This window comes from Nicotiana sylvestris, chromosome 10 (genome assembly GCF_000393655.2).
Source record: "Nicotiana sylvestris chromosome 10, ASM39365v2, whole genome shotgun sequence".
NCBI classification, from domain to species: Eukaryota; Viridiplantae; Streptophyta; class Magnoliopsida; order Solanales; family Solanaceae; genus Nicotiana; species Nicotiana sylvestris.
The window spans coordinates 45,674,684-45,697,386 of record NC_091066.1 but is presented as its reverse complement, the minus strand read 5'-3'; the positions used below and the strand labels follow the sequence as shown (position 1 = coordinate 45,697,386).

General features: G+C 42.8%; 1 protein-coding gene across 1 annotated transcript; it reads left to right on the top strand.

Annotated features, from left to right (window-relative positions):
- Positions 1–663: 663 nt before the first annotated feature.
- Positions 664–1,347, top strand: LOC138879277 (uncharacterized). The gene has a single exon (XM_070158884.1). It carries the CDS (start codon positions 664–666, stop codon positions 1,345–1,347), a length of 684 nt encoding a protein of 227 aa, XP_070014985.1.
- The last annotated feature ends 21,356 nt before the right edge of the window (positions 1,348–22,703 follow it).

The following is a 22,703-nucleotide window of genomic DNA, read 5'->3' as shown; positions in this document are numbered from 1 at the left end:
ATTAGAGGGGATCAAGCAATCAAACTTTCTAGCAAGTAAACAATTCTCTGTACTGGTGCCTCTCCCCATCGACACCGTGTTGCATTTCTGTAATAGCTTTCATTAATGGAATAGGGCTTTGTTTCATTCTCAATTCTCATTTCTGTTCTCTTAATTGATCTTGACATTGGTTTTCCCGTACGACACTGACAATCTCATCTAGCGTACGGAGGTGACCTCAGTTAGCGGACAATAACTGCACTGACTTCAGTTGCTTAGCCTTATGTCGCCCTTCCAAGGAATTTCAAGAAGGCACCACTTAACAATTGGTATCAGAGCCTAGGCTCAACATCGGACGAGGGAACGCATTACCATTACCACCATTTCTAACCATAGTGAATCACGGGGATTACATTGCGTCCCTTGAAGAGACGATTGACGTATTACGACCCATCGTGGATATAGTGCTTGAACTAAGAGCCAGCCTAGTGCAAAGGTTGGATGACCTGGACCGCAGAGTGCTACAAGTCAAAGTTGACATAGAAAACATCAGTCGCGACTCTAAGGGAGATCGGCAAATGACAGCCACAGAGGCAGCCAAAATGTTTGGAAAATTCTAGGGCCTCTAATAGGAGCGTGCCAAGTTTTAGCCTATAGGGCACAAAGGCAGACAATGTGACTGCCATGCAACAAACTATAGACAACTTGACAAGCCAGCTCAATGTTGTCAATGCTGCTTTACAGGGCCTACTTCGAGGAGGTGTAGACCAAATCGGGGGTGCTGTGAACCTTGCTTCCGTGACACAAAAACTGAAAATTCCTAAACCAAATCCATACAATGGAGATAGGAATGCCAAATATGTGGAATACTTCATCATTGACATCGAACAATACTTCAATGCCATTGGCAGCCTAGAAGAAGCTAAGAAGGTAGTAACTATTGTCGTGTATCTTCAGGGTGATGCTAAACTCTGGTGGCAGGTGAAGTACGAAGACATCAGGGCCGATGAAGATGCTCTCGAGACATGGGCAGAACTAAAGGCAGCCATACACCTACAGTACTTCCACAAAAATGTTGAATACAATGCAAGAGGAAAGCTAGAGGAGCTCCGCCAGACCAAATCAGTGCGGGACTATGTGCGAGAATTCTCCGTGCTCATGCTAAACATATGTGACATGGGGGACAAAGACAAGCTCTTGACCTTCCTAGAAGGGTGGAAACCTTATGCCCGTATGGAACTACAAAGACAAAGGGTAGATACCCTACCCAAGGCGATCCAAACAGCTGAATGCCTTAGGGACTATCAAGTGGAAGCTCGGAATGATAGGCCTCAACCGCCTTTCCGAGCGGGATACAAAGGGGGCTAGCCTAGCAATAGTGGCCCTAGCAGAAGTGGGGGAGATCGGAGTGCAACCAAATCTAAGGCTCCCTCCTCAGGAAGCAATAATGTTGCATCAAACAACAATGATCGGGGGAGAAAGCCTCCTTAAGGATGCCGTCATTGTGGCGGACCACATTGGAAGAATGAATGCCCATATGCATAGATGTGGAAACCAGTGCTGGTATCCATAAGAAGAAGGACCCGTGTCCAATCACAAAGAAAGGAAAAAAGAAGGCGGATGAGGGAACTACTCTTAAACAAGAGAGGACCTTGATGTTCGTCGAGATGAAGATGAATGGCAAGCCCATTCAGACGATGATAGACATGGGTGCTACCCACAACTACTTAGCCTCAACTCAGGTGGAGCGCCTTGGACTAATTGTAGGAAAGGGTAGAGGTTGTGTCAAGGCTATCAACTCACCTCCTCAGCTAGTAGGTTGAATAGCCAAAGAGGTACCAGTGAAGCTTGCCCCTTAGGAAGGAAAATTCAACCTGCAAGTGGTGATCATAGATGACTTTGAATTGATAGTTGGGTTTGAATTCCTAAGGAAACCTAACACCATGCCCGTACCTTATGCAGACATGATACTGATCATGGGAACAAATAGGGCCATGCCCAACATTATCCCGTTCATGCCTATGAAGATGGCCGTTGAGAACATCTCGGCCTTGTAGTTGAAGAAGGGGGTCAAAAGACATGAACCTACGTTCCTGGCAACCCTCTACATTGAAAATATAGAACGCTCCTCGGGTCCCATTCCTGCTCTCGTGAAAGAGCTACTACTGGAGTTTGAAGATGTAATGGCAAAGAGACTCCCGCCTAGGCGCACTGTAGACCCTGAAATTGAGTTGGTGTTGGGCGTGAAGCCACTCGTCTAAGCACCTCAGAGAATTTCACAACCCGAACTCACCGAGCTTCATAGTCAATTGACGGAAATCCTAGACACATGGATCATTGTGCCCTCCAAGTCCCCATATGGGTCCCCTTTTCTATTCCAAAAGAAACATGATGGCAGCTTGCTACTCTGTGTGGATTATCGGTCTCTAAACAAAATCACTGTGAAGAACAAGTATCCTATTCCCCTAATGGCATACTTGTTCAACAGACTGGGTGGTGTGATGATGTTCACTAAGATAGACCTGAAGACAGGTTACTGGCATGTTCGGATTGCAGAGGGTGATGAGCACAAGACGACCAGTTTGACAAGATATGGGTTGTACGACTTCCTAGTTATGCCGTTCGGCTTAACTAACGCCCTAAACACATTTTGCACCTTGATGAACCAAGTCTTCCGAAAGTAAATTGACAAATTCATGGTTTTCTATTTGTATGACATTGTGGTATATAGCCAAACACTTGAAGAACACCTACACCACTTAAAGAAGGTTCTAGCCCGATTGCGGGAGCACGAACTATATGCGAAGCTGTCAAAGTGCTCCTTTACTCAGAAGCATATTAACTTCCTCGGACATGTCATCGAGGAAGGGTAGAAAAAGATGAACCAACAGAAGATTTATGCAATAACATATTGGCCTTCGCCTAAGGATATCCACGCCTTAAGGGCGTTCCTTGGCCTATGCAACTTCTATCAGGGCTTTTCGAATACATGCCTGGACTGTGCACACAAATCGAGGAGAGATAAAATGAGGTTTTCAAGGCTTCTAAACACTGAATCAGATTCTAATACAGAAGATGACCTTTTGGGTCATCACATTATCCACCTCTAAAACAATAGTTCGTCCTTTAACGGACATCGAAAAGTACCTGACTCGGTAAAATGATGGGCATATCTGCTCTGCATATCAGACTCGGACTCCTAGGTGGCTGCCTCAACAGGCTGACCTCTCCACTGCACATGAACCGAAGGGTAACTCTTCGATCTCAACTGTCAAACCTACTGGTCTAAAATAGCTATCGGCTCCTCCTTGTAGTTCAAATCCTTTTCCAATTGGACAGTGCTGAAGTCAAACACGTGGGATGGATCACCGTGATAATTCCGAAGCATGAACACATGAAACACTGGATGTACTACTGATAAACCTAGTGGCAACACAAGTCTGTAAGCCACCTCTCCCACTCGATCAAGGATCTCAAAAGGCCCGATGAACCTAGGGCTTAGCTTGCCCTTCTTCCCAAATCTCATCACGCCCTTCATGGGCGACACTCGAAGCAACACTCGCTCTTCGACCATGAATGCCACATCATGAACCTTACGGTCGGCATAACTCTTTTGCTTGGACTGAGCTATACGAAGTCTATCCTGAATAATCTTAGCCTTATCAAAGGCATCCTCTACTAAATCTGTACCCAAGAATCGAGCATCCCCTGGCTCAAACCATCCAACTGGCGATAGACACCATCTACCATATAATGCCTCATAGGGAGCCATCTGGATGCTCGAGTGATAGCTGTTGTTGTAGGCAAAATCTACTAACGGTAAGAACTGATTCCAAGAACCTCTAAAGTCAATAACATAGGCGCAGAGCATATCCTCCAAAATCTTAATAGTACGCTCAGACTGTCCGTCCGTCTGAGGATGTAATGATGTGCTCAACTCGACCCACGTACCCAACTCATGCTGTACATCCCTTCAGAAATGCGAGGTAAACTACATATCGCGGTCCGAAAAGATAGACATGGCCACACCATGAAGACAAACGATCTCAGAGATATAGATCTATGCCAACCGCTCCGAACAATAGGAAACTTCCACATGAATGAAATGCGCTGGCTTACTCAACCTATCCATAATAATCCATACTGCATCGAACTTCCTCTGAGTCTATGAGAGTCCAACAACGAAATGCATAGTGATACGCTCCCACTTCCACTCAGGAATCTCAATCTTCTGAAGCAAACTACCAGGTCTCTGATGCTCGTACTTTACCTGCTGACAATTCCAACACCGAGCTACATATGCAATAATATCCTTCTTCATCCTCCTCCACCAATAATGCTACCGCATGTCCTGATACATCTTGGTGACACTTGGATAAATCGAATATCGGGAACTATGGGCCTCTTCTAGAATCAACTTACGAAGCCCATCCACATTAGGCACACAAACTCGACCCTTCATCCTCAAAACTTCATCATCTCCAACTGTAACCTGCTTGGCATCTCTGTGCCGCACTATGTTCCTAAGGACAAGCAAATGAGGGTCATCATACCACCAATCTCTGATATGCTAAAATAATGAAGACCGAGTGATTGTACAAGCTAGAACACGTGTGGGCTCAGAAACATCCAACCTCACGAATTGATTGGCCAAAACCTGAACATCCAAAGCAAGCTGTCTCTCACTGACTGGAATATACACAAGGCTACCCATACTAGACGACTTCCTACTCAAATCATCGGCTACTCATTGGCCTTCCCGGGATGATACAAGATGGTGATATCATAGTCTTTCAATAGCTCCAACTACCTTCTTTGCCTCAAATTGAGCTCTTTTTGCTTGAACAAATACTGAAAACTCTTATGATCCGTGAACACCTCACACGACACGACATATTAATAATGCCTCCAAATCTTCAGTGCGTGAACAATGGCAGCTAGCTCCAAGTCATGAACTGGATAATTGTTCTTGTGAATCTTCAACTGCCGTGAAGCATATGCAATAACATTGCCATTATGCATCAATACCATACCAAGTCCAATACGAGATGCATCACAACATACTGTATATGGTCCTGAACCTGTAGGCAACACCAATACCACCGATGTAGTCAAAGTTGTCGTGAGCTTCTGAAAGCTCGCGTCACACTCGTCCGACCACCTAAATGGGCACTCTTCTGGGTCAACCTAGTCATTGGGGCTGCTATAGATGAAAACCCCTCACAAACTGACGGTAATAACCCGCCAAACACAAGAAACTCCGAATCTCTATAGGTAATAAGGGTCTAGGCCAGTCCTTGACTGCCTCAATCTTTTTAGGATCCACCTGAATACCTTCCGCTGATACAACGTGACCCAAGAAGGAAACTAAACTCAACCAAACCTCATATTTTGAAAACATAGCATATAATTGACTGTCTCTCAGAGTCTGGAGAATGACTTGAAGATGCTGCTCAAGCTCCTCTCAACTGCGGGAGTAGATCAAGATATCATGAATGAAAACAATCACAATGTAATCCAGATAGGGCTTGAACACCCAGTTCATCAAATCCATAAATGCTGCTGGGGCATTGGTCAAGCCAAATGACATCACTAGAAACTCACAATGCCCATATCGAGTCCGAAAAACTGTCTTAGGGATATCGGATGCCCTAATCCTCAACTGATGGTAGCCATATCTCAAATCAATCTTTGAAAACACCTTGGAACCTTAACCTGATCAAATAAATCATCAAACCTCAGCAATAGATACTTGTTCTTGATGGTGACTTTGCTCAACTGCCGATAATCTATGCACATCCTCATCGACCCATCCTTCTTCTTAACAAACAACACTGGCGCACCCTAGGGCGATACACTAGGTCTAGTAAAGCTCTTATCTAGCAAATCTTGCAACTCCTCCTTCAATTTTTTCAACTCTGGCCGGGTCATGCGGTATGGCGGGATAGAAATGGGCTGAGCACCTAGGGCCAAATTAATGCAAAACTCAATATCCCTGTTGGGTGGCATGCCCAACTGGTCTGAAGGAAATACCTCAGGAAACTCCCGAACAACTGGCACTGAATCCATAGAAGGAACCTCAACACTAGAATCACGAACATAAGCCAAATAAGCCAAACACTCCTTCGCCACCAGACACCGAGCCTTCATATAAGAGATAAGCCTACTGGTAGGATAACCAAAAGTCCCTCTCCATTCCAATCAAGGCAACCCGACAAGGCTATGGTCACGGTCTTGGCATGACATTCAAAAATAGCATGATAAAGTCACAACCAATACATCCCCAAAAGGACATTGAAATCAACCATATCGAGAAGTAGAATATATACACTTGCCTCAAGACCCTCAATAATAACCAGACACGAGCAATAGACACAATCTACAATAATAGAACCCCCTACTAGTATGGACACATACACAGGAGTAATCAAAGAATCACGAGGCACAACCAAATATGAAGCAAAATAAGAAGAAACATAGGAGTACGTAGATCGTGGATCAAATAGAACTGAAGCATCTCTACTATAAACCAAAACAGTACCTATGATAACTGCATCAGAGGACTCAGCCTTAGGCCTAGATGGGATAGCATAACATTTGGGTTGGGCCCCACCTCTAGCAGTCTGGTCTCCACCTCTAACGGCTTGACCTCCACATATAGCGGGCTGACCCCTACCTCTAGCTACCTGAACCCTACCTCTAGCTAGCTGGGCAGGTAGTGCCAGAATCATGGCACGAGAACTTTGCTACTATGACTGAACACCCAATAATCTCAGACAGGTCCTCCGGACATGCCCATACTCACCACACTCAAAACATCCATCTAAATATTGCGGTTGAGGAAACTGAGACTGACCCTGACAAGCCAGCTGATCGCGATAATAACTGTGAAGAGAAGGTGCTCTGATGAGAGCTGACGGTGCACTATAAGTTGGTTGTCCTAAAGGAGGTAGATTAAGATCACGACCCCCTGAAGCTCTGTGGGATGCCTGAAGTGCTGAATGAAACTGCCTGGGATGATGGCCTCTACCAAAAGTACCCGACCTCTAGTAAGGTCCCACTGAATCCACCAGAGTGATGAGGCCTCTTATCAGACCCTTGACCACTCCTATAAGCTAAAACCGTCTCAAATCATCTGGCCACATTGGCTGCATACTGGAAAGAGATCTCACTCCCTGTCTCCTTAGCTATATGCAATTTGATAGGCTGAGCAAGTCCCCCAATAAATCTCCTCACCCTCTCTCTCTCGGCGGGGAGTATAAAAAGAGCATGGTGGGCCAAATCCACAAATCTGGTCTCGTACTGGGTGACGGTCATAGGACCCTACTGAAGGTGCTCAAACTACCTCCGATAGTCCTCCCTTTGAGTTATAGGAAGATAGTTCTCCAAGAATAGCTAAGAGAACTGGTCCCAAGTGAGTGTTGGAGACCCAGCTGGTCTGGCTAAACAATAATCCCTCCACCATTTCTTGGCGGAACCTAACAGACAAAAAGTAGCAAAGTCGACCCTGTGAGCACGTGATTTTTAACCTATATGAACTATTCCCATAAATTCAAGAAAAATAATTTTTTCCATTATTTGCAATTTCGTAGATTTTCGTAGCATTTTTTGTTATTGTTTGCATTTATATGTGCATGTTTATTTTATTTCATTCATGAAAATACAAAAATACACTGCATTTGCATTTAGGATCTAATTTTGTATTCTTGAATTAATTAGTAATTTAGGGTTTTATAAAAATGGAAAAATAACAAAAAATAACTTTATTTTGCATTTTAAATTTTTAGTTTCGAATTTTGGTAGTTTTTCTTTAATTTGGTATTTAATTAGTTGTGGTAATTATTATTTAGAGTTGGTTAATTTAATTTGATAGGATAATTTGATTAGGAATTAATTTAGGTTTTATTTTAATTTTAATTTAGAAGAAAATTAGAAAAATTGAAAAATTGAAATAAAGGAAGAGGAGGGCCAAAATTTTGGGCTGAATCCCGTCAAGACCCCAGGCCTAATATTTCATTTCCCTATACCCACCTGTCCCAACCCAATACTCGTCCCCTGACCCGGTCCGTTCCCCCCAACTAAATCAAACGACCCCGTTTCGTTGTGCCATCTGATCTGGGCCGTCGAGGATCTAAAATCCAACGACTCAGAAGCAAGGAGGGCTTAATATATGTATATCCATACTGTCACCCCCTCACTCGTCTCTCCCAACCCACCCTTCAGAGGCTAAGCCTTGAACCCTAGCAGCCGCTTGAACGCCACCGCCTAAGGGTGGCGGCGCCATCTCCAAACGCCACCAAAATCACACCCTAGAGCCTACTCACTCCCCTCTTTCCAAATCCACACTCCATTACACTCGAATATTGCCCTATTTCCCCAAATCTTAGATTAGAGATGAACCCTAGAAATCCCAAAGCCGAGTTTTGGCGAAGTTTCGTGTCAAATCCGATTTTATTCATGTGTTCTTCGCAAGAGCACACGATTAACATCATGTTTGACCGGAAAATCCGAGGATTTGAAGACCTAGGCCCCTTCTTTCATTCTCTGAACTTTTCGTAGGTATTTTCTTTTCTTCTTTTGGTTTAATTTGTCCTTCGTTTGTTTTTCTGTTTTCTGTTTCTTCCCCTCTTCTTGAATCATTTTTCATTTGTTTCAGAGTTTGTTTATTCATGCATGAGTAATTGGAGTCTTTTTCTTAATTAGTATAGTTAGGCTGTAATCAGATTAGCTTTAAAATTGTTAAGATGGTTAAGTTTAGTTAGTAAATCATTTATGCTAAAGGTTTAATTGTCCCGCATTATTTGGTGTTTACAACTTGTTAATTAGATAATTGCTAGTTGGGCCGAATAGATTTCTGGTCTGATGGATTGGGTGTTGGGTCTAATCCGGCTCATTTGGGTCTGAACAGTTGGGTCAAAATTGACCCCTGATCCATTTGGTCTGTCTGGTATATTAACAGGGGCTCAGAGGCAATTTGGGAAGTCTATGTGGGGGAATCTCAATTAACTGAATAGAAAGCTTCTGAGCTAAATTAAAAATTCCAAATGGTTTCAAGTGTAAAATTGAACCCTTTTAAGCTACCCTAATAGCTTGCATATAAAGGGATCCTTACCTGAGACTCAAGGGAGATTTTCTTTGGGAGGGGGGGGGTTGGAGACGGAAAGTATCGAAAAAGGGAAAAAGTTCAGAAAAATAAAAAAATGGCAGAAATTTTGACTGTTTCATTGAATTTTAGCGATTGTTGATTCCTTTTCAACTTCTGAAACTATTTTTACTCATCCGAGTGGGAAATGGACTGAACTTGGTCGTCAAAAGTTGGGTCTAAAGTTTTGTTGGGCTATTGTATGTTCTAGTTTGTTATATTGAGCTGTTATACATCATTTCTGGGCTGGGACTAATTTTGCTGGCTGTTTTGGTGCTGGTTCTTGTTGCTGCTCCTGTTGATTTTTCATTTCTTGTCTTTGTTCATTCCTAGGTACACATTTCTGCACTCTATTCGAATGTAAAGCTTGATGTGGGAATCAAAATGGAATCTGGAGTTTTGAGTTGTATTCATTTTGAGTTTAGATTAACAAAATAGCATACTTGTCTACTTTGTTTTGTTTGGAAATTCCACTTACTACCTTTCAAACTTTGAACAATAGGATCAACATTTAACCTCTGAATGTCGTACGACATGGTAACTTAGTCTAAATGTCCACCTCAGTATAAGTTCTTTATATGTAGTCATTTTACTATTCGTTTGTCTTGAGGTCAGCAGTTGGACTGGTTTAGATGTTGTTGACTCAGGATTGTTTATTTCACAGACCGTTAGATCTGATTGAAGTTGGTATTTATGTTTAGCTTCTGTTTTCTTCCAGAGTCTGAGTTTTGTATCACATTTTCTGGTACATTTGTTCGAATTCAAGCAAGGCATTTGTGATCTCGAAGAACTGTGATTCAAACCATGAATTTACGGTTCGACGAGTCCCAAATCTGGTAAATTACCATCAGGATTCAAGTTCCATGCAATATGTTGATGATGTAGTTTGGGACTTGAATTTTCATTATTACATTTGGTCAAATATGATTTCTACATTTTATGGCAAGAATGGGTTTAGCAATGCGAGAAAAGTATTACTAGAAGTTGAGTTCTGCATTTTTCTTTCACATCCAGGTTAGTAATTTATATATCACGTGAATACTGGTAGTCGTAGCTTGATAGTTGGGTCATTCAAATTGAGTAACTTAGTTAATCACTGTAGCGGGGTGACTTTATCATTATCAGAATAAGTTGTGGTTGCAAATTTATCATGTAATAGAGAGTAACCTTGGATTCATATTCATCTCATAGATGCTTGTAAATAGATGCGAATTTGAGCTAGTAATCTGGATGCATGTTAGCTCATGTATGTCTATTTTTATGGAATTCCTTAAAGGAATTGGGCCTGGTTCGGACCACATGGGTCAGCTTGCTAGGAAAGGGCCCTCATATCTGTACTCCTTTTCCCCTTACTTCAAATTTTTCAAGTGATATTGGGCCTGTAGTCAGCCCAAAACCATCTCAGGTGATTTAAATACTTTTTCTATCCCATTCGGATTTTTGGCTAATAAAAGTAATCCGAACTTCAAATTTTAGGGTAGGTTTAATGTCGTGTCCCGAGTTAATTAATTACTATCCCTCAATGGGTTTGTGGTGTAATATCAATCAATATATGGCCCTCATATGTTTTAATTAGACAATAAGATAAATATTCGTAGAGAAACCTTTAGGGCCGTTTAAAATACTATCGTGGTTGAGGACACGTTCGCGTGACACGGCTACGATTTCTAAAAATAAATCGAGTATGCGTTCGCGCAACATTGGCCAAACTTTCTTAATTATAAAAAACATTATTAATTGTGGACATGTTCCTGTGATATGATTTTTGACGCGCCAACCAAATGGGTACACGTACGCGTGACCCGTTTCAGTATAATCTTCTTAATTAAAAAGCGGTGAAAAGTAAATGCACATAGGTTCTAAAATTAGTAATTAGATAATTTATTCAAGCCAAGTATGATCAAAGCGACCGTGCTTGATCCACGGAACTCGGGAATGCCTAACACCTTCTCTCGGGTTAACAGAGTTCCTTACCCGGATTTCTGTGTTCGTAGGCTATATAACAGGGCCAATATTCTCCTCGATTCAGGATTCTAAACCGGCGACTTGGGACACCATAAATTATCCCAAGTGGCGGCTCTGATTTAATAAATAAATAATCCTGTTTCGATTGTCAATTAAATTGGAAAAACTCCCTTATACCCTTCCGGGGGTGTGTGTAAAAAAGAGGTGTGACAGCTCTGGTGACTCTGCTGGGGATTGAACCTACAATCTCTGGTTCAGGGTTCCAGAATTCGAGCTTGTTTCATGATTTTTACTTGGCTTTATTTATTGTTCGTAATACTGTATTCTGTGAACCTTTGTGCTAATTGCTATATGTTTACCGCTTTGATATTGTTTGAATTATATATAACTGTCTTCTTACGCCACCCCTCTGAGTCTTTTGAAAATGGTGCAGACGTTCGCGTGGCCCACTTTTTCTGTAGAAATTATACCAAATAGAACGAGGCTGGGCAAGCGACAAGGCCGGGTAGACTTCAGTGCCCCGGTACATCGCCCCCTCTTCGGCCCCAGTTGTCTGCTCGGGTACCCCAAGTCTAGACCAAAACCCCAGGATTTAATTCTAGAAAAATACAGCTTCATGTCGGATCCCTAGTAGGAACGTTTGTTTGCATCACGCGTTGACTTAGGGAACTTAACACTGGGGTTGGGTCCATCTAGGACAGGTATGCCCGAAATAACAGACCATCCTGATGCATCCTATGTGCTATGTGAACATTTATTCGCCTTGGCTTGCATGCTGATCGGCTAGGGAAAACAAAGCAAAAAGAAAAACCAAGAGTGATATAGGGAAGGAAATAAAGCCCGGTTCTAAAAAATTCACCCGGTATTTGAAAAACGTCCCGAAACTCTGCCAAATTTTTTTCAAAAAGAGTTATTTCAAAAGAGTCAAACACTGTGTTCTTCCAAATGTGTCAAAACTAACCGAACTACGCAGGTCTTATTCTCACCAGACGTGGGGTACGTAGGCAACCCACACAGGGTTCGGCCTCATTTTTACAAATATTAAATAAGAGGTGTTTCAGGGTTTTGATCAAAGTAATAAGCCGACCCATCTTTGATTGTATTTTAAATCGTTTCTTACATGAATAGCCTCAAATTATATTTCAATTGTCGAAAGGCTATTTTAGGGGGAAACATGCAAGTCTATTTGGTGTCTTTTTCAATTAAATACTTACCCCCGGGCCTCAAAATTTGCTTGGAATTGTGAAAAGGCCATGGTTGCAAAAACGATCATTTTCCGTTGATTTTATTTAGAAAACTTGTTTTACAAAAAGAGTCCACAAGAGTCGACCCTAACCTTAACCCTCCACAGGTACAAATTAATACCGTCCAAGAATCATCACAAACCGTCATAGAAAGGGCTCAGATGCAGCTACGTAGGTGGTGGGGTGATTTAGATGAAGATGGCCAAGATTGGGTAAAAGAGCAATTGGGTCCCTTAGTAGACATCATGCACGTCAAGCCACGAGTGGATTTGATTAAGGCTTTGGTAACCTCTTGGGATCCCGTTAACAATGTGTTCCGCTTCTCGTAGTTTGAGCTTACACCCACCCTAGAAGAAATAGCTGGGTATATTGATTTCGGCCAAGAGTTAAGAAAGCAGCAGCTCGTATTCCCCAGGGCTCCCTCAGTGCACAAATTTTTCGATCTTTTGAAAATTAGCAAAAAAATGAGCAAGGACCGTTTGAGCAAAGGGAGCTGTGCATTCTACTTCTTGTATTTTAGGTTTGGACACTCAGCCGGGTTTGTAACACATGAGAAGGGGCTGAATAACAAACAGGACAAAAGCATATGGCAAATTCACCGACGATTCGCTTCCATCGTGGCATTTCTGGGAATCTTGGTATTTCCAAATTCTGAGGGTACAATAGACCTTCGTATGGCCAGAATCGCATAGGTCCTCATCAACAAAAAAGATCACACACTTGTTCCACTGGTGCTGGCAGACATTTACCGGCCATTAACATTGTGCAAATCTCGGGGTCAATTTTTCGAAGGCTGCAGTATTCTTCTTCAGATGTGGATAATCGAACACGTTCGCCACCATCCTAAGTTCATGAGATATGTCTCATACGGGAACAATTTCATCAAAAAATACGAGGAAAGGGTGGAAGATTACAAACCATCGGAAGGGTTTAAATCATGAGTTTCCTATTTGAGAAAATTGAGAGCAGATTAGATTGAATGGACCATAGGATGGCTCCCAATAGCAGAAATCATCTACATGACCGCTTCGAAGGGCTACTTGATGATTATGGGAGCGAGAAGTGTACAACCATATGCACCACAAAGAGTTCTGAGACAACTGGGAAGATATCAAGTGATACCCGAAGAGGCAGACCTAAGCATTCAAGTCATTGAACTACACCCGGAAGCAACGATACCCGAGGCTTTAGTTCAAAGAGATTGCAATTGTTGTCGGTATCTAAAAGGTAACACCCAGGTAACAGACCCAGCTAAAGGCGAAGTTGATCTCAATTATGCCGCTTGGTTTGAAAGAAGTTTTCACGTGTACAATGAGCCGGAACACGAGCCCGAACCTGTGAGGCCCGCCAAAAGGCCCCATGTTCAAGCCTTTGATGATAAAAGGAATATCAGGCCACCATTCATGATCTGCGAGAAGAGTTGAGAAATGTCACCTTCAACAATGATTTGCAGAAACAAGAGGTCGAGGGTGAGAGGAGAAGATTGGTGCGAGAAAATGAAGTTCTCAGAGCCCATGTTCGACAGTTGAAAATTGAAGCCGAGAACCCAGGCTGAAGCAGGAAAGATAAAAGGCTCATTTATAACCTCACTCAAAAGGTATGGGACTATGAAGATGACCTGTAGAAAGCTGAGTCTAAACTAGCAAAAGCACAAGCAAAGTTGGCTAAAAGTGCCGAAAGCCGTGCAGCTTTCGTTCAATAGATGAAAGAAAGATATGAAAGAAAGGTCACATGTTGGGAAAAGGCAATTGGCAACCTTGAAGGAGAAATGGCTAAACAAGACAAAAGCTTTAAGACTGAAAGAGAACATTGTTATGCCTTAATGGCACAGTTGGAAGAGGACCAGCGGTACTTGCAAGAACAAAACCACACTGCCACTCATGTCTTAGAGGCTAGATCCCGTCAGATTTGCCGTCTGTTGCAAGAAAAGGGCATTATGAGAGAGAGAGTTCGAAGGATTGCTGACTATATTACCATGAAGTGCAGTGCGTGTGAGGACTTGACTAGGTCCATGTGTTTCGCCACCGTAATGATCTTCGTCCGTTAGATAATGGAAGAACTCTATCGGCTCCAAGATGACATGACAAGCAGGCCCGCTGCAAGACCGGTTGGTGTTCCCAGGGCATGGTTGGAGGCACTGATGTATTCGTGATTTTCACTTGAGTCTATACTTTCTTTTTTCAGGAGTCTGTCATCTGTTTTCGAGTCTGTATTTTATTTTGTGGGAGTATGATAGCTTATTTAGAGTCTGTATCTCGCTCTTTCATCATAGTTTGTTAGTTTCTTTCAAGTCTGTTAGTTTTGAGTCTTTGTAATAACATTTATTTTTTATGAAAATTGAAAATCCCATAATATTTTGTTATTTATTTTTATCTCTCCCAGAACTACCCTCGGTCTGATTCATGCGGGGCTATGATCGGTAGGCAATCTCCATAGGATTCGACCGTAACCCTAAGAAAAAAAAGGAGAAAAAGAGAAAAATAAGAAAACCGAGAAAAAGAAACAATGAGAGGATAAAAACAAAGAGAAAGTAAAGGCAAGAGTGAAAAAAAAAGAAGAAAAAGGAAAAAGGAAAAGCCGGGATGACACAAGTAGCTGATCAAATGCATAAAAGAAACGGTTAACTGCTTATGTGCATTCATTCCCCAAAATGTGCGGTTACCAATCTGTTAAATCCCTAATCGCTAACAAGGTTGTTGTTGGTATATTAAGTCCAGGCAGGTGGTTAGTTGATTGACATTCTGGCAACTCACCCCTAAAACACCCTATCAAAATACAAGCTAAACATGGCCAACCAAGAACTAGAGGCAAGTATTGTTGATCCGCCAAAAGAGGTGGAAGAATTGGATGTTAATGCGATGAAGGAAGAGATGTATAAGTTAAAGCATCAAATGGCTGAAATGTACCAGGCCTGGGCAAAGGGGCATCCATCACCGGTTTATCCCGCCAACCCTGCTTATATCCCACCATTGGCTCAACCTCAGGAACCTCCCACTGTGAACTCGTCTCCGGCCTTTCCCCTCTACCAACAGTGCTATGGCACCACTTCCCATACATCACAAGCTCCACCACCCAAACAAGTCTCACTCCCTCCTCCACCAGTCACCCCTGGTTTTGTGGCACCTCCACCTGCTGCATTACACCGATCTTCCAGTGAACCTCTCTTCCAGACTCATGACAACCAGTATTATCCCCCTGATCCCATCTTCAATGTTCCGGAACCATATTCTTACACCCTTCATCTTGATGTCCCGGCAGAGACTGAGAAGCCACCCAAAAATCCCGAACATGAGGAGATGATCAGAAAGGTCAAAAGCTTGGAACAATTGATCAGAGATATGAGGGGGTTGGGAGGTCAAGTAAGTGTGGCCTATAAGGATTTATGTCTGTTCCCAGAGGTTTAATTACCAGCAGGATTCAAGATGCCCAAGTTTGATCTGTGCGACGGGCATGGTGACCTAGTAGCACATTTAAGAGGATTTTATAGCAAGATGAGAAGAGCATGCGGGAGAGATGAATTACTAATGGCCTATTTCAGCCAAAGTCTGAGTGGATAGGCATTGGAATAGTATACCAGACAAGATCACATCAGGTGGTACACATGGGATGATTTGGCCCAAGCCTTCGCCTGCTATTTTCAGTACAATCTTGAAATTATTCCGGACCGCCTATCTTTGACAAAACTTGAGAAAAAGCACAATAAAAGTTTCAGGGAATATGGTTTTAGGTGGAGAGAGCTGGCAGCAAGGGTTGACCTTCCAATAAAAGAAAGTGAAATGGTGGATTATTTTCTGCAGACCTTAGAACCTACTTATTACGGTCATCTAGTATCAGCGGTAGGCAAGTCTTTCAATGAAGTGGTAAATATGGGCAGTATGGTAGAAGAAGGGCTCAAGACAAACAAAATCATGAGTTACTCGGCTATCAAGGCAACCACTCAGGCCATTCAAAGCGGAACTTGGGGAGTAATTGGAAAGAAGAAGAAAGAGGTAGGAATGATTGATCCAAGAGCTTGGTTCGGAGCCAGTGGTCCATCACATTACTATATCCAACCTCAACCCCACCACCAAACCTATCCTCATACCCCATATAGCCCACCACAACACTACTACCCACCACCAGTCCCCCATTTTTCTGTCCACCATGCCCAAAACATGTAGTCAACCTCTAGCCCACACACAATGGTGTGTGCCAGTCCCACAAAATACATACCCAGCTCCACACAATGCCTATACACCCCCAAGAGCCTATCGAAATCCCCCCGGAATAGGTTTCCAGCCCAATCAGGCCACCAAGAATGAGAGGTTGTAGAAGAAGAAGACTTTAACGTCATTAGGAGAATCCTATACCAGTTTGTTCCACAGGTTGAGACACTTGGGTATGTTGAGTCCGATTAAACCAAAATTGGCAAATCCTCCCCCGAGGAATCTTGATCACTCCATGAGTTGCGAATATTTTTCTGGTGCCCCGGGACACGACACAGAGAAGTACTGGCAATTGAAAATAGCTATTCAAGAGCTCATTGATAATAATCGGATTGAGGTCCAAGCTCCCGAGTCACCTAATATCAATCAGAACCCATTGCCAGCTAATCAAGAGACGAATATGATTGAGATAGTGCATAAGGAAGGGGAGCCTAAGAATCCTTCGCAAACTGTCATAATGATTCGGTCCAGTGAAGCTAGGCCGTTCGAAAAGTCAACAAGTGAGAAGGCTGCGATCAAATTCAATGGGGAAAATAGTGAACCATATGTGGTGGTAAAGAAGGAGTCCTCAAGTAACGTTGCAAGGAAACATGAAAGAGTGGAAGTGGTTGTGCCAGGAGTGGTGAACAAGCCTGTTGTAATTGTTGAAGGCGCCCGCATAGACCCTGTCATTATCAAGCCGGTAACTCAATTACCAATAGTCAACAGCTGGGCGGTCCCATGGAATTATGAACGAGTGACAGTGACTTACAAGGGGAAAGAAGTTAAAGAAGAAGTATGCGATACCCATGGTTTGACTCGATCGGGGAGATGCTTTGCCCCCGAAGAGTTGAGAAAAGCTAAAAGCTCCAAAAACCACCCAGTATTGGCGAAGAAAGCTGTGACTGAGGAAGAAGCAGAGGAGTTCTTAAGGAAGATGAAAGTGCAGGATTATTCCATTGTGGAGAAGTTGAGGAAGACACCGGCTCAGATTTCATTATTGTCATTATTGATCCATTCTGACGAGCACCGTCGGGCTTTGATGAAGATCCTGAATGAGGCCTACGTTCCTAACAAAATCTCAGTAAACCACTTGGAAAAGATAGCTAACAAGATATTTGAGGTGAACAAAGTCATTTTTTCTGATGATGAGTTTCCCATGGAGGGTACCGAGCACAATAGAGCCCTCTATCTGACAGTGAAATGCGAAGATTCCGTGGTTACTCGAGTACTGGTTGACAATGGTTCCAGTGCGAACATTTGCCTTCTCTCCACTCTGAACAAGTTGAAGGTGGATGATGAAATAATTCACACGAACAGTATCTACTTTCGGGGATTCAATGGTGGGGGGAAAGATTCAGTCGGGGACATAGTGCTTGAGCTTACAATAGGGCTAGTTGATTTACCATGGAGTTCCAGGTGCTGGATGTGGCTGTCTCTTACAATCTGCTATTAGGTCGACCCTGGATTCAAGCTGCCAAAGCGGTCCCGTCTACTTTACATCAAATGGTCAAGTTTGAATGGGATAGACAGGAAATCGTTGTGCACAGCGAAGATAACTGGTGTGTTCCAAGCGATGCCATTGTTCCGTTCATAGAGTTCGAGGATGACAAGGGGCCATGGGTTTATCATTTTTTTGACACAGTATTGGTAGAGAAAACTCTAGAAGGGAAGTGTGTTTCAACCCCGAGGGTAGCTGCCGCATCAGTCATGGTAGCTACCGAAATGTTGAAGAATGGTTTTGTACCGGGCAAGGGTTTGGGTGCATCTCTGCAAGGTATCGTACAACCGGTGTCTCTACCCAAAAACTTGGATAGGTTTGGTTTGGGGTTCAAGACCACAACTGCGGATGTGAAAAGAGCTACAAAGTTGAAACAGAGGGCCTGGGTCCTCCCAAAGCCCATCCCACGACTTTTCAGATCATTTGTTAGGCCTGACACCAAGAAATGCCCAATGGAAATAGTTCCCAGTTTAGTGGTTGATGTAGATAGAGATTTGATTGAAAAGTTCGAGAGGTTATTCGCCGATGTGAACATGTTGGAAGATGGAGAGGGTTCGAGTAAAATGGATGTGCAGTTTGTTGGGCCTAGTGCAAAGATTAACAATTGGGAAGCTACTCCTCTCTCCACCAGGAAGGAGTTTTGGTAGTTTGCTTTGATTTTCTTTCAGTTTATATGGATTATTCAAGGGTTGTAATTCAGATTCTAGGTTCCGTCCGTTTGGATGTATAAACCTTGTTATCTTTAATTTCAATGAAATGCAATTTCCCCTTTTCTTCCTTCCTGATAGTTTTATTTTTGTTTTTCTTTTCTTCCTTGTACAGTTCTTTTTATGCTGGCTTCAATGATAGGACATGCATAAGGAATCTCCGGCCCAGTCTTAAAAGTCAATCTAATTCTGAAATAGTAATTCAAGAAATAGAGTGTGATGATGAATCGGAATATGACGAGGATGAAGCCTTTAAAGAGATTAGTAAAGAGTTAAGCCATTTTGAAGAAAAATCCAAGCCTAACCTGAGTGATATAGAAGCAATAAATTTAGGGGACCAAGATAATGTCCGGAAAACTAAAATAAGTGTCCATCTTCAACCACAACTCAGAGAGGAGATAATTAAAGCATTGTTCGAGTATAAAGATGTTTTTGCATGGTCCTATGACGACATGCCAGGTATAAGCACTAACTTGGTGGTTCACAAATTGCCCACTAACCCGACATTTCCCCCTGTCAAGAAGAAGCTGAGGAAATTTAAAACTGATATGAGTGTGAAGATTAAGGAAGAGGTCGCCAAATAGTTTGAGGCCAAAGTCATTCGGGTCATCCGATATCCCACCTGGTTAGCCAATGTTATGCCTGTGCCGAAGAAAGATGGTAAGACCAGTGTGTGTGTTGATTATCGAGATCTCAACAAGGCAAGTCCCAAGGATAACTTCCCATTGCCGAACATCCATATATTGATCGATAATTGTGCCAAACATGATCTTGGTTCTTTTGTGGATTGTTATGCGGGCTACCACCAGATCTTAATGGGTGAGGAGGACGTAGAAAAGACGGACTTCATCACACCATGGGGAATATACTACTATCGGGTCATGCCATTTGGTTTGAAAAATACTGGGGCAACCTACATGAGGGAGATGATGCCCATATTCCACGACATGATACATAGGGAGATCGGGGTTTATGTGGATGATGTGATTGTAAAGACTAGAAAGCAGTCTGACCATGTCAGAGATCTGAGAAAGTTCTTCCAAAGGCTTCACAGGTACAATCTCAAGCTCAATCCTGCAAAATGCGCATTCGGTGTTCCGTCTGGAAAGTTGTTGGGATTCATAGTCAGCCACCGAGGTATTAAATTAGACCCGTCAAAGATCAAAGCTATCCAGGAATTGCCACCCCCAAAGAACAAGACTGAGGTAGTGAGTCTGTTGGGGAGATTGAATTACATCAGCAGGTTTATTGCTCAGCTCACGATGACTTATGAGCCTATCTTCAAACTGTTAAAGAAAGATTTTGCGGTCAAGTGGACAAATGAATGTCAGAAAGCATTTGATAAGATAAAGGGGTACTTGTCAAACCCACCTGTGTTGGTCCCGCCAGAATTAGGGAGACCTTTGATCTGTATTTAACGGTCTTGGATAATTCATTTGGATGTGTGTTGGGACAGCATGACATCACCAGCAGGAAAGAGCAGGCCATCTATTATCTTAGCAAGAAGTTCACATCTTACGAGGTTAAGTACACTCACCTTGAGAGGACATGTTGCGCCCTGACTTGGGTAGCACAGAAGTTGAAGCACTATTTGTCATTTTACACTACTTACCTCATCCCTCGTTTGGATCTGTTAAAGTATATCTTTCAGAAACCTATGCCTACAGGGAGGCTCGCAAAGTGGCAAATCTTGCTCACAGAATTTGACATCGTCTATGTGACTAGGACTGTAATGAAAGCCCAGGCATTGGCCGATCATTTGGCTGAGAACCCAGTGGATGAAGAATATGAACCTTTGAAGACTTACTTCCCTGACGAAGAAGTCATGCATATTGATGAATTGGAACAAATCGAAAAACCAGGATGAAAACTTTTCTTTGATGGGATTGCTAACATGAAAGGCGTTGGAATAGTAGCGGTACTTGTTTCTAGAACAGGGCATCACTGCCATGTTACGGCTCAGCTTCGGTTCTACGGTACTAACAACATGGCTGAATACGAGGCATGCATTTTGGGTTTGAGGATGGCTGTGGATATGGGTGTCCAGGAAGTCTTGGTCTTGGGTGACTCGGACCTTCTGGTGCACCAGATTTAAGGGGAATGGGAAACATGAGATTTAAAACACATACCGTACTGACAGTGCTTGTAGGATCTTTGTCAACGGTTCCAATCAATAGGGTTTAGGCATATTCCAAGGATTCACAATGAGATCGCTAATGCTTTGGCAACTCTGGCGTCAATGTTGCACCATCCCGATAAGACTTATATGGATCCTTTGCAAATTCAGATCCACGATCAGCATGCTTACTGTAATGTGGTGGAAGAAGATCTCGATGGGGAGCCTTGGTTTCACGATATCAAGGAATACATCAGAATGGGGGTGTATCTAGTACAAGCCACAGGTGATCAAAAGAGAATAATTAGGCAGTTGACAAGCGGTTTTTTCTTCAGCGGAGGGGTTCTGTACAAAAGGACTCCAGATCTTGGGCTGCTGAGATGCATAGATGCTTAGGCAGGCTACAACTACTATGACCGATGTACATTCTAGGGTCTGCAGGCCGCACATGAGTGGGTACGTGCTGGCAAAGAAGATTCTCCGAGCAGGTTATTATTGGCTCACTATGGAGCGAGATTGTATCAGTTCCATGCGTAAATGTCATCAGTGCCAAGTGCATGGTGATTTGATTCATTCTCCACCATCTGAATTACACACGATGTCCGCACCATGGCCCTTTGTTGCTTGGGGCATGGATGTCATTGGGCCAATTGAGCCATCAGCATCAAACGGGTACAGGTTCATTCTGGTGCCCATAGACTATTTCACCAAGTGGGTAGAGGCTAAAACATTCAAGTTTGTAACCAAGAAGGCGGTGGTTGATTTTGTGCACTCAAATATCATTTGCCGGTTTGGGATACCAAAGGTGATTATTACAGACAATGGGGCTAATCTCAATAGTCATCTGATGAAAGAGGTGTGTCAACAGTTCAAGATTACACATCGCAATTCCAACCCATATTGCCCCAAGGCGAATGGAGCAGTCGAGGCAGCCAAAAAAATATAAAGAAGATACTTCGGAAAATGGTGGAAGGGTCCAGGCAATGGCATGAGAAGCTGCCTTTTGCATTGTTGGGTTATCAAAATGGTGGAAGGGTCCAGACATTTTGTTCTGCTATCTAAACACTTTATCCCTTGTCACCCCCTTTGAACCTTATTTATTTTCTTTCATACCCTTCTTTCGGAATCAATGGCACAATTCAGAAATGTAGATGCGGAAGATAAGGAAAAAAAAAGGAGAAAAGAAGAGGAAACAAAAAGAAAAGAAGTAAAAGAAAAGAAAAGAAAGAACACAACGAAGCAATTGCTATGACATGAACTACGTTCGGCCTGATTCCTTTTAAGGATACGTAGGCAGCCTCACTGTTCGGTCTCATTGAAATAAAAATCCAAAGTTCCCAAGCAAGAAACTAGGGCAGAGGTTGTGGTTGTTGTAAGAAATCTAATTCCGAAAGTTGTAATTTTAACCCATTTGAATTGTTTTGAGCCTTTTATACCCTTTCTTTCTAACCCTGTCTAAAAGCCCACGTTACGGCCCAAAGAAAGACCTTCTGATCAGTCTTCGAGAAATACCGAGTCAAGCAGGTAGAGGGGAATCATATCAAGGGCAACACTCTGGTCCAAGCAGGAAAAATTGAAAATGAGAGAGTCTTATTGGTGAAAACCCTCACGTGCACCGTAAGGCGGCTGGAGTTGAGAGAAATAAAAATGAGAGAGACTTATTGGTGAAAACCTTCACGGGCACCTTGAGGCGAAAGTGAGTTGAGAGATAAACAAATGAGAGAGGCTTGTTTGTGAAAACCCTTCAGGGCACCGCAAGCCGAACAGAGGTCAAGGTTTTGGTGAAGAAATCAGGTTATGGAAATTTTGGGACAACAAGTATGGCAACTGAAAGTTGATTGGTTGGACAAATTAGGCCGATTAAT

Excerpts from the sequence above, each read along its gene's own strand:
- LOC138879277 (XM_070158884.1), top strand. The coding sequence starts at position 664 with ATGCAACAAACTATAGACAACTTGACAAGCCAGCTCAATGTTGTCAAT.